The sequence below is a fragment of the Microtus oregoni genome, unplaced genomic scaffold (genome assembly GCF_018167655.1).
Source record: "Microtus oregoni isolate MIOR12 unplaced genomic scaffold, Mior012 000059F_ref0000304, whole genome shotgun sequence".
Lineage (NCBI taxonomy): Eukaryota > Metazoa > Chordata > Mammalia > Rodentia > Cricetidae > Microtus > Microtus oregoni.
The window spans coordinates 8846661-8862700 of record NW_024543835.1 but is presented as its reverse complement, the minus strand read 5'-3'; the positions used below and the strand labels follow the sequence as shown (position 1 = coordinate 8862700).

General features: G+C 38.4%; 1 protein-coding gene across 2 annotated transcripts; it reads left to right on the top strand.

The window, feature by feature from the left end:
- Positions 1 to 3636: 3636 nt before the first annotated feature.
- LOC121439044 (ubiquitin-conjugating enzyme E2 L3-like) lies at positions 3637 to 4101 on the top strand. Of its 2 annotated transcripts, XM_041639539.1 has the most exons (2): positions 3637 to 3663; positions 3760 to 4101. In XM_041639539.1, exons 1-2 carry the CDS (start codon positions 3637 to 3639, stop codon positions 4099 to 4101), a joined length of 369 nt encoding a protein of 122 aa, XP_041495473.1. The 2 variants fall into 2 exon arrangements, with proteins under 2 accessions (XP_041495473.1, XP_041495471.1); XM_041639537.1 differs by having other exon boundaries at positions 3637 to 4101.
- Positions 4102 to 16040: the final 11939 nt, after the last annotated feature.

Genomic DNA, 16040 nt, shown 5'->3' with positions numbered 1-16040 from the left:
AAGGCTCCTCCTCTGCCTGTACTCAGACCGGAAACTCAGAGATAGGGTATTGAAATGTTAGTGCTTCCTTTAACCCAAATGAGTCGTGGTGGGAGAGGGGTTGTCATGCGTGTGGGGTTGCCTGCTCATAGGCCTTGATGCCTTTGGCGGGGCTGCAGAAGGACTGTGCCTTCCAGACTGCCAAGATACACATCTGTGGGGATAAACTGGGGCGCTCTTACGCCTGCTCTGTAGTTGTTCTGTGTGGAACAGTAAGGTTCTGGGAAGGGCAAAAGAGATGGCACCCGTTAGCAGAAATCTCATTAGGGTCTGTCTCGTCCTTGTATCAACAGTCTGCTGTTGGGCATCTAAGAATGGTGGTTTGGCTGGGAAAAAAGGAAAGAAAGGGAAAAAAATACCTATCCCTCACTGTGGGATGGAGGAGAAACACATAGACAAAACTCTTAAAGACAGAGTGAGGTCTACATAGCCTTTCCTTTCAGGAAATACTTATCACCAAAATGTTTCCACCGCTGAGGTTACCTCTGAGCCCTAGTGTCTCCTTTTTCTTTTGTTCCCCTCTGTACGTCACCCCATAGTGTTGGAATGTGACTGCTCTTTTTGGTAGCAGTCAACCAAAAATCAAACACTTATTCTCTGTCTTGTCCTGAGTGGAAGGTTTGGATACCCTGATCCTCTGAATTGTAGTCTCCTTCCTGCTCCTACAACCATGTCCAGGTCAAGGTAGTAGCCTCTCTTCCTTTATGGTTGGTTTGGTTCCTGCCATGCCAGGTTTGCATATGGGTTGTTCCTTTTGTTTCTTTCATCAGCCTTGAGTCTAGCCTTAGTTCCTCACCTATGAGGGCTCTTGCTATCAGTGGTTCTTCCTGTACATAAGGCCTCAAATTCTGCAGGGCTTTAAGGACTACTCAAATATGTCTAGGTATTGGGTGAATTTTTGGTTTTCCCGTCTCTCTGTTCCTGTAGTTGGGAGGAAGACCTGATGAAGAACACTGGGTTGGGCGGGTTCCTTTAGCCATCTGCAGAGGTGTTGTTAGGATCAGCATCTTATGAATACCCACAGACTGTGCTTCTAACACCTAGAAAACTTCACTGTGTACACCAAAGCAGAAGAGCGGCCTAAGCCACCTTTAGAAAGCTTCAGACTTCTAAAACTTGTTTGTGAACAGTGCCCCTCAGGCCTGGATAGTGAGTATTTTGGCAATAAGGTCACGACTGTCATCTGACAGCAGAGATCCTGGGCTCCACAGCCATGCTGCCTGCTGCCCGCTATTTCGTGTCAGGCACATCTCCGTCCTGTTCTGTCTTTAAGGGCTGCAGCCTTAGTTCATTGGTTCCCGCTTGTGGTGGGCGTCTGTGAAAGGGCTCCTGAGTGGTGCTACAGAGCTTTATAGCAGATGCCAGAAATGTCCTCGTCAGAGTTTGGGGAAGCAGCAGTTCTGCAGTCACGCTCATTGACCTAGATGCTCAAGTGCCTGCAGGAGCCCATGCGTGTTCTGCTTCCGGCACCTGGTTCATTGAGGGCATTGACCATGGCTTTGTCAACCAAAGCGTTTAGACCTTTCAGCTGCCCTGTTTCCTGAAGCCAAGAAACATGTATTACATGTATGTAATTCTGTAACAACTCAAATGGCTTGTGGTTAAGTCATGAGGATGTCATTTGGAATTCAGAGTATTTTTTCCATTTAAGAAAATATCATAAATGTTTGTTTCATTTATCCCAGACTCTAACATCTTTAACATATAAGGAAATGATACAATGATAGAAACAAACCTCTTTTTGTAACCACTTTCATTTTTTTTTAGATTTATTTATTATGTATTCAATGCTCCACCTGCATGTACACCTCTAGGCCAGAAGAGGGCACCAGACTTTATTACAGATGGTTATGAGCCATTATGTGATTTCTGGGAATTGAACTCAGGACCTCTGGAAGAACAGTCAGTGTTCTTAACCTCTGAGCCATCTTTCCAGCCCTGTAACCACTTTCTTAAGTAGAAAATGATTTGTGAATTCCAAATTGAATTGTCAAGAAAAAAATCTGACATCACTGTGCTGGCCCTGCTGCTGGTCCAGCGAGAGCAGAGCTCCAAGACCACTTGCTGGCCTGGATGGCTGAGAGACTATGGGAACCTGAGACAGTGACCCACAGCAGCTGCCTACTCGACTCCCCTATCATTCTCTGAAACTGGGCACAGAGCATGGCCAGTCTGCTGCCCAGGAAGAGGCCCTGCCCAGCTAAATCCAGTGGAATACAGTTCTCACACCTGCACTAATCCTTAACACTTTGTTTAAGTGCATTTGGTGCCAACATTTTTCTAGCACTATGTCAGAGCAAGAAACCTGTCCTTACATCATAATGCAATTTTATAGGAATGTTTTGTTATTTTTATGAGACAAAACTGGGTATAAAGGTTGAATTAAACTTAGTAACCACAAAAAAAGAGACAGATCCAGGATTTAGCAAGGGTTTAAATCATGATTTAGACTGAACGGAGACAATCCACACAGCTCTATATCCAGTCCTGTCACCATGTCAGTACAACACAGATACTAAAGGGAGGCTTGCAGCCTAGCATGTAATTAACCTTCCTTCCAAGAGACAAGCTGATTACAACAGGAGCCTAAAGGGTTTGTAGAGAAGGTGTCTTCTGAGAAACATCAAAATTAGACATCACTGTGAAAATCAGCAAGCTGCTTCCATGCTGAGGTACCCACACCATCTCTTTCTTCCTTAACTAGGTGTCTGTAGCCCTAGCAGTGTTCACACACCTTGTTATCATCTCTAAATCAGAGTTCCCTGCCTTAAGGTTAAAAGGGTAAGAATCATGCCAGTTAAAAATGCCATCACCACCACCATGCTCTAAGTGATGTTCAGCCTTGTGGGAGTGCTTAGAAAATAAAACAGGCAGAAGAGGGCATTAATAATAGATATCTTAGCATTCCCACAAAACCAAAGAAAGCTCCACCATCCACAAATACTGTAGTCACTTGTTTTGGGGGGCCTGCTAATTATAGCACTAAATGAAAGTAACAGAGGGAAAAACCTTTATGATATACCTTAACTACCAATTATTATCTACATCAGAAAGTTCTATCACAAATGCCGCCTGAGATATTGCTGCTTCTCATCCACAACTACACTATGAAGCAGCTCAGTACCAAGGAAGAGGTGTTGAAGATTGTCTCCAAGAGATACGCGTTACTTTTCTGAGATCTTCAGGAAAACCTTTAAGAAGATATGTGATATTTCCGCAGTAGAACTGAGAGAAGGCAACTTCAGTGAGCCCTTATACAACCTCACTGGCAAACTGAAACTCCCAAATGATGGGAAAATTCTTGCTGGCAAGGGCTTACCCCAAACCGGTTTTCTAATGAGGTTCCTCCATATCATCTTTATTAAGCACAACTCTGGAGTGAAGAAGATATCTGGAAAATTCTAAAGAAGAAGCAAATCTATTCTTGTAAATAAGACTTCATGTCTGTAGGTAGAACCCTGGAAACTCCTGACACAAGATTTAGTGAGAATAAAATACCCAGAGCATAGACAGGTGGCAAACAGTGATCCTCCAAGCAATGATTTCCTGTGGAGTCCCCAAACCCATGTCAAAACCTCCAATATGACCAGATCCAAGATGGCGGCCAGCAGGAGGCTGGTGAAGGAGCTTGAAGAGATCCGCAAATGTGGAATGAAAAACTTCTGTAACATCCAGGTTGATGAAGCTAATTTATTGACTTGGCAAGGGCTTATTGTTCCTGACAACCCTCCATATGACAAGGGGGCCTTCAGAATTGAAATCAACTTTCCAGCAGAGTACCCATTCAAACCACCCAAGATCACATTTAAAACCAAGATCTACCACCCTAACATTGATGAGAAGGGGCAGGTCTGTCTGCCGGTAATTAGTGCTGAAAACTGGAAGCCAGCCACCAAAACCGACCAAGTAATCCAGTCCCTCATAGCACTGGTGAACGACACCCAGCCTGAGCATCCACTCCGGGCTGACCTAGCTGAAGAATACTCTAAGGACCGTAAAAAAATCTGTAAGAATGCTGAAGAGTTTACAAAGAAATATGGGGAAAAGCTACTTGTGGACTAAAGTCTGCCATGAGTGATTCCAGCAAGTCTGAGCAGAGCCCCCCAGCAGTGCATTTAGATACCCCACAAAGCAGGACTCTGTGGAAAATTGACACGTGCCACCACCTGGCGTCCGCTTGTGGCAGTTACTAACTTTCTACAGTTTTCTTAATCAAAAGTGGTCTAGGTAACCTGTAAAGAAGGATTAAAAAATTCAGATGTTCTAAAAAAAAAAAAAAAGAAAGTCCTGCAGCTTTTGGCTAGAATCAACCAAATCACTCTTAGGTTCTTTACCTGTCTTTATAAAGAAGCATTGAAAGATGAGCAAGGCAATGCCGAAACCAGATGTGAAGGTGATCCTAGTTCTACTGCTAAGGTTAGAAATGCCATCAATATGTGAAAATATCTCATTATCTAAATGGGAAAAATAGCATTGCAATAGGGGTGGTTTTGAAAGCACAAAACAATCAATGCTAACTGAAATAGAATATAATAGAGAGAATATTAAAATAAAAATATGATTAAACCTTATATTCTGTATTTGTTTTTAGCCTCCACTTTGGTCCTAAAATAATTTTATAAAGGGAAATCAAGTAAAAACAATTATAAATTAATTTTTCTATTTGCAGTAATTTTTCTAAGACCATTGTCGCTGAAAGTTAAAAAAAAAAAACATGGAAATGTCATAAGCAAAGGACCTGGTATTCCATTGTGCTGCAGATCCCCCATCATTACAGTACTTCTTCCTGTGAAGTTCCCATATGTACCTGCGTCCACCTCTGGAGCCACAGTTGGTGGCCAGTTCTTCACTTTGTCTTCTTTGAGAGCTACATAGTATTCTCAGTGTAGCAAGTAGCCCTCTTCACCTCCTACTGATCCCTGGTGCTCATCTCCTTCACCATAAAATATTTTGATTTTAGGTTGTGGGACATATTAGAAATGACTCTTTCTATTTTTCTCCTTGGATTTCTTATTTAGTTTTCCCTCTTGATATCCTATTTCTCAAATACTCATACTTATGAAATCAATTGGCAAGCTTTGTAGCCCAGAACTGGGTAAGATGATATTGGGAATTGATGTTTCTTTTGTGATGTTTTTATTGTTAAGAATTTCATGGATTTTGTTTCCAGAGACTGTAATGTAGATGAAAAGAAAAGTAGAAAATAACTGTCTCTGCATGGTTGCACAGATCTTTAAGTCCAGTATGATACAGTGTCACTTAAATATAAATTCACAATGGCAAGTTCATTTAGAAAATTATATTAAACAACAAGACTAAAAGTTTAAATTCAGTTGTATCGTGGATCTAGAGATCTATGTATATAAGCAACCTGTGGTAGAGTTCTCTACTCCATATTGACAGACTCTATTTCTGTTTTTGAGGATAAGCAACTTTAACTTCTATGATCCTGACATATTCACAATATATTCTTTTATTTTTCCCACATATTCCAAATAAGAGTAGTAAAAGGCTTCAAATTTAATAGAGAAAATAATTCATAATTGGCTTTTATTTTTTTCATAAATCTTTTAGATTTTATTGAATTTGCCTTCTAAATTAAACACTTTCAAGAAACATTTTATTGAGCTTTTTCATTTTTGTAGACACGATCTTACTATGTAGCCCAGGCTAGACTGTCCAAATTCCCCATGCTATGAGGTCACTTCATCACTTAGTTAAAAGTTCTGTGCATTTTCACCTGAACCAATGATACTACTCTCTTTTGTTTCCTGATATGGATGAGGAAGTTCTGGTAAATAAAGCAAATGTGAAACAGATCCAAGGGGGCCTGTGACCATTGTTAAGGCCATAGTTTACTCACAGTTCCTGTCTAGCTGGTCTTTCTATGTATGTGAGGCCTGTGGTAAGGGTTTCAGTTCGTATTTGCAAATAATATTTAGTCTTTGAATAGTGGATCATTTATGGTATGGAGAGGTAAAATCTATCTCTTCTGTTTTTTTTTTTTTTTTTATTGGCACATCCTGTGTGGGTGTCCACAGAAGCCAGAAAGGGCATCGGATTCCAAGAAATTAGATTTTCAAGGGTTTGTGGCTTGTGTGGTGGGAGCTAAACCCTGGTCCTCTATAACAGCAGCACTCTCCACACTGAAATTAAAGATTTAGCCATAGATATTCGCAATCCACCATCTTCTATTGCACTGAACAAGAAGTCATACAAAGATGTATGTACTAGAGGGAGAAATGATACCTATTTCACCAAAGGCTAGATATTGATATGCTGATGTACAAAAGAAGGGAGAGTAATGGTACATACATGAAATTCTGTGCACGAATTTCACTTAAGGCCAAAAGAAGCAGAATTGGTTAAGAAATAGATAACTTAGATGCATGCAAATTAATAACCCATAACATGTAAACTTCAAAGTGAAAAATTTCCAAGTGGAGATTAAGGAAAATTGAGAAATTAGTTTTTTTAAGGAAAATTGAGAAATTAGTTTTTGGCCCCTTTCTAAGCTTCAAATAACATGGACAGTTTAGAGACAGGGGCAGTATATAACCTATATATAAATAAAACAAAACAAAAACAAAATCAGATAAACTAAAGACAAAAGATAAGCAACAACAAAACCCCAAAACACATTATTTCTAATTTAATTTCATTGACTTTGAGGGTATCAAAGATCACAAGGATGGTTAGAAACCCTTTAAGTTTACCATGAAATTTAAGATAATAAGTTGGTAATAACAATAGTAAGATAATAGAATAGTGCAGTTATTCTCAACATTCCTAATGCTGTGGACCTTTGATAAAGTATCTCATTTTGTAGTGACCCCCAACCATAAAATTATATTTGTTGTTAGTTGATAACTGTAATTTTATTATGTTATGAATCATTATGTAAAATACTTGTGTTTTCCCATGGTCTTAGGCAATCCAGTGAAAGTGTTGTTTGATCCTCCAAAGGGTTGTGACCTATAGTTTGAGAACTGCTTGATTCTCAATAGTGGCACTCAGAGAAATTACTTTCTGAGGGTTGATAGAGAAGATGACATCGAGAGCCAAGACAGTGGGCACAGGAACTCTAAAAACCATGGGCAAGCAGAATAGGCCTGGAAAAGGCAGGAAGTGGTTTATAACTAGTAACCAGGTTCCTGCAGTGAAGGGGAAAATGCCCCATGAACATATAAACTTTGAGTGTAAGTAACAATAGACTAGTGGAGAGGCCCATGGTACTTTGGGGCTTAAATTTAGCAAGTAGCCTTAAAATGGTAGTTGCTCTTTCATGAAAATCTTGGATAGGAGAATCCCATTCTCTCATTCTGCAAATCTGGGAGAATGAAAAGCACTGGACATCTTGAGAAAGAACCTAATATTTGAACTGAAGCCATGCCTATGGTCATAGTACATACAATAATTACAAGTCAGGGAATTTAGACACAGCCAACAATGTCTGTATGGGACACCAAAATAAAAGAAGGTAACCTGCTGAAGTGGTTAAAAATCAGGAGATTTCAGCTGATTTGTGGCCAGTTTAAGATGAATAAATGTCAATGTTGAATTTCAGAGCACAGAGTAGAGACCAAAGGCAGGAAATGAAACATAATCCCTCAGCAGATGGGTTGTTTATTTCAAACATTGAAGGACAGGCACTCTTTCACAGAAAACAGGGTATTTTTGAAGAGAGAAGGCTAGCATAGTCTTTTATTGAGATGGGTCTGGGGGAATTGAGAATGAAGGATAATACATGAGAGTCTCCAGTCTCTCCATTCTGGAGTGTTCACTCAGACAAAGTTGAATTATCTTTAGAAATTGCCTCAAGCGAGTAAAAATTTTTTGTTTGGCATTTGGCAGAGTTTGTTCAAGGTTTACTCCAATATACTTCAATTCTTAAGAGAGAACAAATGGATTGGAGAGTATAGTGGATCCAGGAATATGTATTGAGTTCCCTTTTGAGCATGGACAGAGTCTAAAGGTGAGGGCGATTTAAATGTACATTCTCCGTGGTAGTTCATGATTTATATCCTCTGATATCAAGAATTTTGTGACCTTCTGTATGGTAAAGGTTTGTATCTCCTTTTGAATGGATTTTGTGAGGCAGTATACTTTTCTTTTTATTGAAAATAGATTTTTTTCCTCACATAATATATCCTGACTTTGTTTTCCCCTCCTTCTAATCCTCCACATTGCCACACACCTCTACACTCATCCAGACCCACTCCATTTCCATATCTTTTTTTTTGGGGGGGGTCTCTGTAGCTTTGGTACCAATTCTGGAACTAGTTCTTGTAGACCAGGCTGGCCTCGAACTCACAGAGATCCACCTGCCTCTGCCTCCTGAGTGCTGGGATTAAAGGTGTGCGCCACTACCACCTGGATTTCAACTCTTATTAGAAAAAAAGCATGCTTATTTTGGGTAATAATAAGAAAAATGAAATAAATTAAAAACTAACACACTGAAATTAGTCAAAACAAACAAACTGAGGAAAAGAACCCTAAAGAAGGAACGAGAAACAGAGACCCAATTGTTTGCACACTAAGAACTTCAATTAAAAACACTAAACTGGAAGCCATAATATATATGGAAAGGACCTGGTACAGACCATTGCAGGCCCTGTGGATGCTGTTAAGGTAGCTTTTTAAATAGGACCAATAGGCTTCTATAGGATTGGTGTGCCAACGTGGTGGACACAATCCATGTAAAACCTGAGAGGGCATGAAAAGAAATTCTAGAAAACAAAGTTTAGCTGCATTTATTTTTCAGCTGGTGGCATGCCACAGATCCTTTAAGAGAGATTTTCCTGATTCAGCAGTATCAGGAAAAAAGCTGTGGCCATTTTAAAATGCCAGCTTTCTGGTCTGTGCTGCCAGTGCAACCTCTGACTCTTTCAGGAAGGAGGTCCAGCTACAGAGCATTTGAGTGGGATTTTTGAGCAGACTGCTGCAGCTTGCTTAATGGTATCATGGACTGGCTGTGTGCCTGAAAACTGACTATGCCCATGTCTCTCAGAGGCAGCAAGCAGCTCTGCCATGCTGGACTGTGCAGAGTGAGCTGAAAGTACACTTTCAGTACAGCTTAAGTTTTATTTATTTATTTATTTTTATTTTTATTTATTTTTTTAAAAAGAAAAACAAACTATTTTTTTCAAAATACATACCAATCCAAGTTCTCACTCCCTCCCCTCCTCGCTTTCCCTCCACTTACCTCCCGCCCCCCACACACACAACTCCTCATTCACTTTTCAGGAAAGGTAAGGACATTGCTTTGGGGAAGGTCCAAGGCCCTCCCTACTATATCTGGGCTGAGCAAGGTATCTATCCAAAGAGAATAAGTTCCAAAAAGCCAGTATACGCAGTAGGGATAAACCTTGACTTCTTGAATTTTGCATGCAAATGGACAGAAATAGAAAACATTGTCCTGAGTGAGGTAAGCCAGACCCAAAAAGAGGAACATGGGATGTACTCACCCATAATTGGTTTCTAGCCATAAACAAAGGACATTGAGTCTAATTAGTGATCCTAGAGAAGCTAAATAAGGAGAACCCAAAGAAAAACATATAGGCATCCTCCTGAATATTAACCTTCATCAAGCGATGAAAGGAGACAGAGACAGAGACCCACATTGGAGCACCGGACTGAAATCTCAAGGTCCAAATCAGGAGTAGAAGGAGAGAGAGCACGAACAAGCAGCTTAAGTTTTAATCTCAAGGTCCAAATCAGGAGTAGAAGGAGAGAGAGCACGAACAAGCAGCTTAAGTTTTAGACTGAGCAGGCAAGCAGGAATTTCTGTATTTCCCCTAATAATAGTGCAGCTTTAGTTTTAAGAAGTGCTTAGCATTTTAAAAAGCGCTCTTGGACAGTAAAGAATTACAGATATGCAATAAAGACAAATCCAGATGAGTCATAGTGTTGAATAAATGTACATAGGCCTGGAAGAGAGAATAAAGAGTATAGAGAGCTATAAAATAAAGTTAATGCTTTAAAAAATGGTAAAGTCTCTAAAGATACAGAGTAAAGATAGTCACAGATTAAAAGGAGTAAAGAAAAATAAGCCATGTAAAAATGGAAAATTCACAGAGAGGCTGGATTATATATATATATATATATATATATATATATATATATATATTATTGTGTTTTATTTGAATTTTTTTGACTGTGAAGGAGCTAAGTATAAAGAAACATTTCCTTGTATGGATTGCTAAGTTAAACCAACATAAAAGCATCTTGATTCCAAAATTTGAGTCTTTATATGTTGCTTTGGAAAAGAGGTTCCTCTTTTCTTTCCATAGAAGATGAGAACCTGTGGATTGCTTTCAGACCAATATAGTTTCATGGAATAAGACACCCTGAAAGGTCACCTTGAACACCCCTCAAAAAATTACTTTGCCCAACTGTTGACTGAGATGAACCTAGCACACAGGATCTACCAAATAAAGAAAAAAACACAAAAAACCCCCACCTTATTAACAGTGCCCCGAATCAGCAGGAAGCAGAAAATCAGTATGGTTAAACTGTGCTCATATTCCCAAATATTGTTTTTAAATGTTTGTTTAAATTTAAAGGTGGATATGATACAGATATGGATAATTTTCATAGGTATATATATATATTGTTTTATTGAAAGAATTTTTGTTATATGTATATTTCTGCTTTTGATTAAGGTATTGTGTTTGTGCAGTTCATTTAAAAATGTAATATGCAATTAAGAAATATAGGTTAATAGATAATTATCTATGACATTCAAGATTGTAATCATGTTAGTTAGGTTTTCTAGAGATATATTTCAGTTAGTTGGGTATTCTTCAAATCTTTCAGAGACCTTTGGAATGTGGCATTTAAATGTTTTAAGAAGTTAGGACTTTTCATGACAGTGAGGCACATGCTCCTGGCAGCACAAACTACTTCAAGAGGAAAATGGACATCTAATAGGTTCTTTATGGAGTTTGCTAGCCATTTGGGCATGAAACTGCTCTTGCTTGAACTGTTTGACTGTACATGCAGGACGTGCAGAGAAATGACCATCCTTCAGGGTTCCTGCTTCATGGAAGAGATTGCCAGTCATTCTGCAGGACCTAGAAGAAAGTGGCTGAAAACTGCCAATGTAGGGGAGGTGATGTTGGAGTTCCCTCTGTGTGCTGTGATTACCATTGATGAATAAAGAAACATTCTTGGCCTGTTGATAGGGCAGGACATAGGTAGGCAGGGAAAACTGGAAGAAATACTAAGAGGAAGAAGGCAGAGTCAATGAGACACCATGGATCCATAGCCGGAGGTAGACATGCTGAAACTTTGCTGGTAGGCCACGATCTTGTGGTGATACACAGATTATACAGATAATAGAAATGGGTTAAATTAATATGTAGGAGTTAGAGAATAAGAAGCTAGAGCTAATGGGCCAAGCAGTGATTTAAATAATATGGTTTCTGTGTGATTATGTCTGTTCTGGGCCACTGGGACAAACACGAAGCTCCCTGAAACATTGGTGAACCCTCCTGTAGGCTCAAATATCTTTGGTAGAACTTAGGAAATAGGAGCAGGGTTTGGTTATTGCTGACGAAGTGCCTATGCAGCCTGATGACAGTTAAGGCACATGTTGGTTGTACTTGCTTCCATACAACTGACGTCATCTGAAAAAAAGGTGCTAGAGGCTGGGGAGTGTACACATGGTAAAGTTAGTTAGGGGTTGAGGAGTTAAAACCACCTTGCAACTGGTCAGCTTCCATTTTAGTTGTGAGTTTGTTGGAGAGACTGAGTATGGCAAGAGGAACCTGAAAGTAATAAAAGGGTCAAGAGACAAGATTTGAGTGAACACAGCTGAGGAGCTCTCTAGATGGAAGCAGCCTTGAGGTAGGGATGACAGTGGTTGGCTCCTAGTCCTATGACAGTGATGAGTACTGGAGAGCCAGAAGCTTCTCCTAATCTCATGTGTTGAGGTCTGTGGATAGTAGGCCCACTGGGAGAATGGCAATTTTGTATCCAATTAGCAGATTAAAGATGTTACAGAACATCTCTGAGGAGAAAGCAGAGGGAATACAGGCAGATGAAAAAAAAAAACTGGATTTGGTCTGGTATGTACTTGATACAAGTTCCCTGGAGCCACAACTCTATGAGCTATCTGTGAGGAAGTCCTGGTTGACAGGTCACAGTATTAAAATATTTATTTGGCCTGTGGTGAAATCATTTAGGTACAATTTCTTTCAGACATGTAAGTCTTGGATTCTAAGAAAAATTTTGCAGATTGATGAACAAATAGAGCCAGCAATTGGTGCCCACATGGTCAACTAAATCCACACAAAACCTAAGAGGGCTTGAAAAGGAATTCTAGACAAAAAAAAATGAAAGAGGTTAACACAACTTCTTGCTATTTTCTGGTGGCTTGCTACAGCTCCTTTAAGAGAGATTTTCCTGATTCAGCCATAGCAGGAAAAAAGCCATGGCTGTTTTAAAATGCTGGCAAGAAATTTTTCAAAACCATCTTACCCTGTCTTGGCAAGATTTGACAGTCCTATTTATCTATTTCTGGTTATTATATATCTTGTCAGTAGTTGAGACATGGGTATTTCTTTGCCCAAAGGCCAGTTTTTGCCAAGAAGAAAACAAGCTCCAAGTGGAGTGTCTTCAGTACTCAACATTCCCTCAGGAATAGATCAGTGCTGCCAAGAGCAATTGTGTCTCACTTAAACAGAACTCCAAGTTATTTAAATGTCATTTTCTACAGCTCTTTAAAGTGGTTGAAGATCATCTGTCTATGCAGAATATAATCTCTATGTATCTAAAGAACCTGATTAGTCTAACTATAAGTACGACAAACATAGATGACTAGATCTATAATTCTTAATACCTATATAACTTAAAGACTAAGACAATAAACAACTGTGCAAAAAATGAGGATAAGGACCTCCAAATGTAAACAATGTATAAGTATCTTGATCAGTGGTAGAAAAATACACTGCAATATGGTAAATATATATCAATATATAAAAATGTTTTAAACAGAGTTAGAAGCATGCATGCATACAATATTCAATATAATTTAACTTTGTATCAATATACAAGAATCTATACAAATGTAATTGTCTATAAATAATAACTCATAAGTATTCACTTTATTACTCACTATTATTATTAGTGTGAGTAAGCTCATATCAATCTATTAACTCATTCAGTTTTCCCTTTTTTTTTTTTGGAGAGAGATCCCTGAGCTTATAAAAATTTCCCGTAACTCCCAACTCTATACCAATTATAATCAAACCCTAAATGATGTCCCTAACCCTGAGGACAAACTTTGTTGGGAGGGGGGATATTGGCTTCTAGAATTACCTTTAGCTGTCATGGGGGTGATATTCTTTCTATGGGACCCTGTGAAAGTAAAATGATGGTTAAGTTTCAAGATTAATGTCTGGTACGATTGCAAATAGTTTCTGAGTATTTTGTGGAGGTCTGGCCAGAACATTGTAAAAACGTGTACCATTTTAGCTAACGAATTTGGAACCACCTTGTGCATCTGGTATCCAAAACAGGTCTTGTAGTAGTACTATCAGCATCATGATGTCATATCAACCAGGCGGAAACTTCAAAGATCACTGTAGGAAAATTCATTGTTCATTGCGGAAAACTAAAACATCATTTATATAGACATATATATTCAATTAAAGGTATGATAAAGACAAAAATAGATATGAAGAAAGGTAATTTTTTCTAAATTTTTTTTTCTTTCTGCCCCATATCAAACAGCTCTTGACATGATATAGAAACTCTGGATTTTTTCTTTTAACAACATGCTTGGATTTAAAGAAGGACAGAGCCATTGGCCAACTCTAAAACCAGCTTTATATATTTATAAGTACACATATATAAACACATATATATATATATATATATATATATATATATATATATATATATCATCCGTAAGCACAAATATTTGTGCTTACGGATGATATTCGATTTTATTGATGATCCTTATTGGGTAGTTAATGTTCCAACTGTCAGGATTCAAACATCCAGAGTCCCTTGAATTTTTTGAAGATGAATGTTTTCCTGCAGAGATAAGAACAGAACCCTGCCCCCATCCTATATGCTTTTCTTACCACCTGTATGATTATCATCATTGTTGTTGAGTTGTCATTTCTCCTTTCCAAGAGGTTTCTTCTCTTCAACCTGAATATTTATTAATTTCAATGGTATTCATAATTTTTCTTCTCCTGTGGAAACAAGAGCAAAACCCCTTTCCCGATGGAGCACATCTTCTGGCTTCCATTGTGAGGTCAGAATATCCTGGAAATAAACCGGCTGACTTAATTTAGCAGACTTTTTCATTATCCAATGTCTTTCTACTGCTGTAGTTCCTTTCTCATTGGTGTTAAGAAAATTCAAGGTTAATAAAGCATTACATAACCTATTTCTGGGGGCATTTCCATCCCTTTTTGTTTGTTTAACATATGCTTTATAGTTTGATTCTATCTTTCTATAACTGCTTGACCTGTAGGATTGTGTGGTGTACCTGTAACATGCTTAATATTATAATAAGCGGAAAACCATTTCATTTTCATAGAGACATATGCTGGACCATTATCTGCCTTTATTTATGCAGGTATACACATGATGGCCATAACTTCTAATAAATGTGTGATTATTGAACCAGCCTTTTCTGAGCTTAAAGCAGTTGCCTGCTGAAAGCCTGAATATGTGTCAATGGTTTGGTGTACATATTTTAATTGTTCAAAGTCTGCAAAGTGGAACACATCCATCTGCCAGATTTCATTCCTTGGAGTACCCTTTGGGTTAGTCCCTGCAGCTAGCGGTGTTTGGTTATAGAAAGAGCAAGTAGGACAACTCTTTATAACCTCCTTAACTTGTTACCATGTAATGGAAAACTCTTTCTTTAAACCTTTGCTATTGACATGATGTTTTTATGAAATTCTGAGGCTTGCAACATGCTTCCAATCAATAATTTTTTTTCTGCATTACCTTGTGCTAGAGGACCTGGCAGACCCATATGGGACCGGATGTGTGTTATGTCCATCGGACAAAGCCTATTCCTGATTATGTCTTATACCTGGATAAACGATGAAGTCAACTCTGTATCATCTGGTATAAATTCAGCAATTTCAATATGCAAGATAACTCTTTCTGCATATTGTGAATCCATAACGATATTAAGAGTTTCTTTAAAATCCCTTAGCACCATAAGAATGGCATATAATTCTGTCTTCTGGACAGAAGTATAAGGACTTTGTTCCACCTTACTCAATTCATCTGATTTGTAACCAGCCTTCCCTGATTTATTAGCATCAGTATAAAATGTATGGGCTCCAGTTATTGGAGCATCACGTACAATTTGAGGAAGTATCCAAGAAGATCTCTCTATAAGGTTAAGTCTACCGCTTTTGGGATAGTTGCTATTTATTTCTCCCAAAAATTAGCACAAGCCTTTTGCCATGGTTCATTGTCTTCCCATAACTTTGTTATTTCATCAGTAGTGAAAGGCACTATAATTTCTTCTGTGTCTATACCTGCTAATTGACAAAGTCTCAATTTACTTTTTAGAATTAATTCTGAGACATTTCCACATAAGTTTTTAATTTTTTACTTGATGTATGTGGTAAAAAGATCCATTCTAAGATAATATCATTCATATGCATTAAAATTCCTGTAGGAGAAATTCTGGAAGGCAATATGACAAGAATACAATTAATATTTGGATTCACCCTATCCACATGTGTCTCCTGTAATTTCTCCTCAACAATCATCAATTCCTTTTCTGCTTCAGCTGTTAATTCTCTGGAACTATTCAGGTCTTTATCACCATCTAAGGTTTTGTTTAAATGAATTATTAGATCAGGTGTTATTCCAACAGCCAGACATAGACTGGAAAGTCTCCTAACAATCTTTGAAAGTCATTAAGAGTCCACAACCGATCTCTCCTAATTTGTGTAGATTGACATCCTGGAGGTACATTCTGTCTGTTAATTTATCAAAACTTTTTGATAACGTTT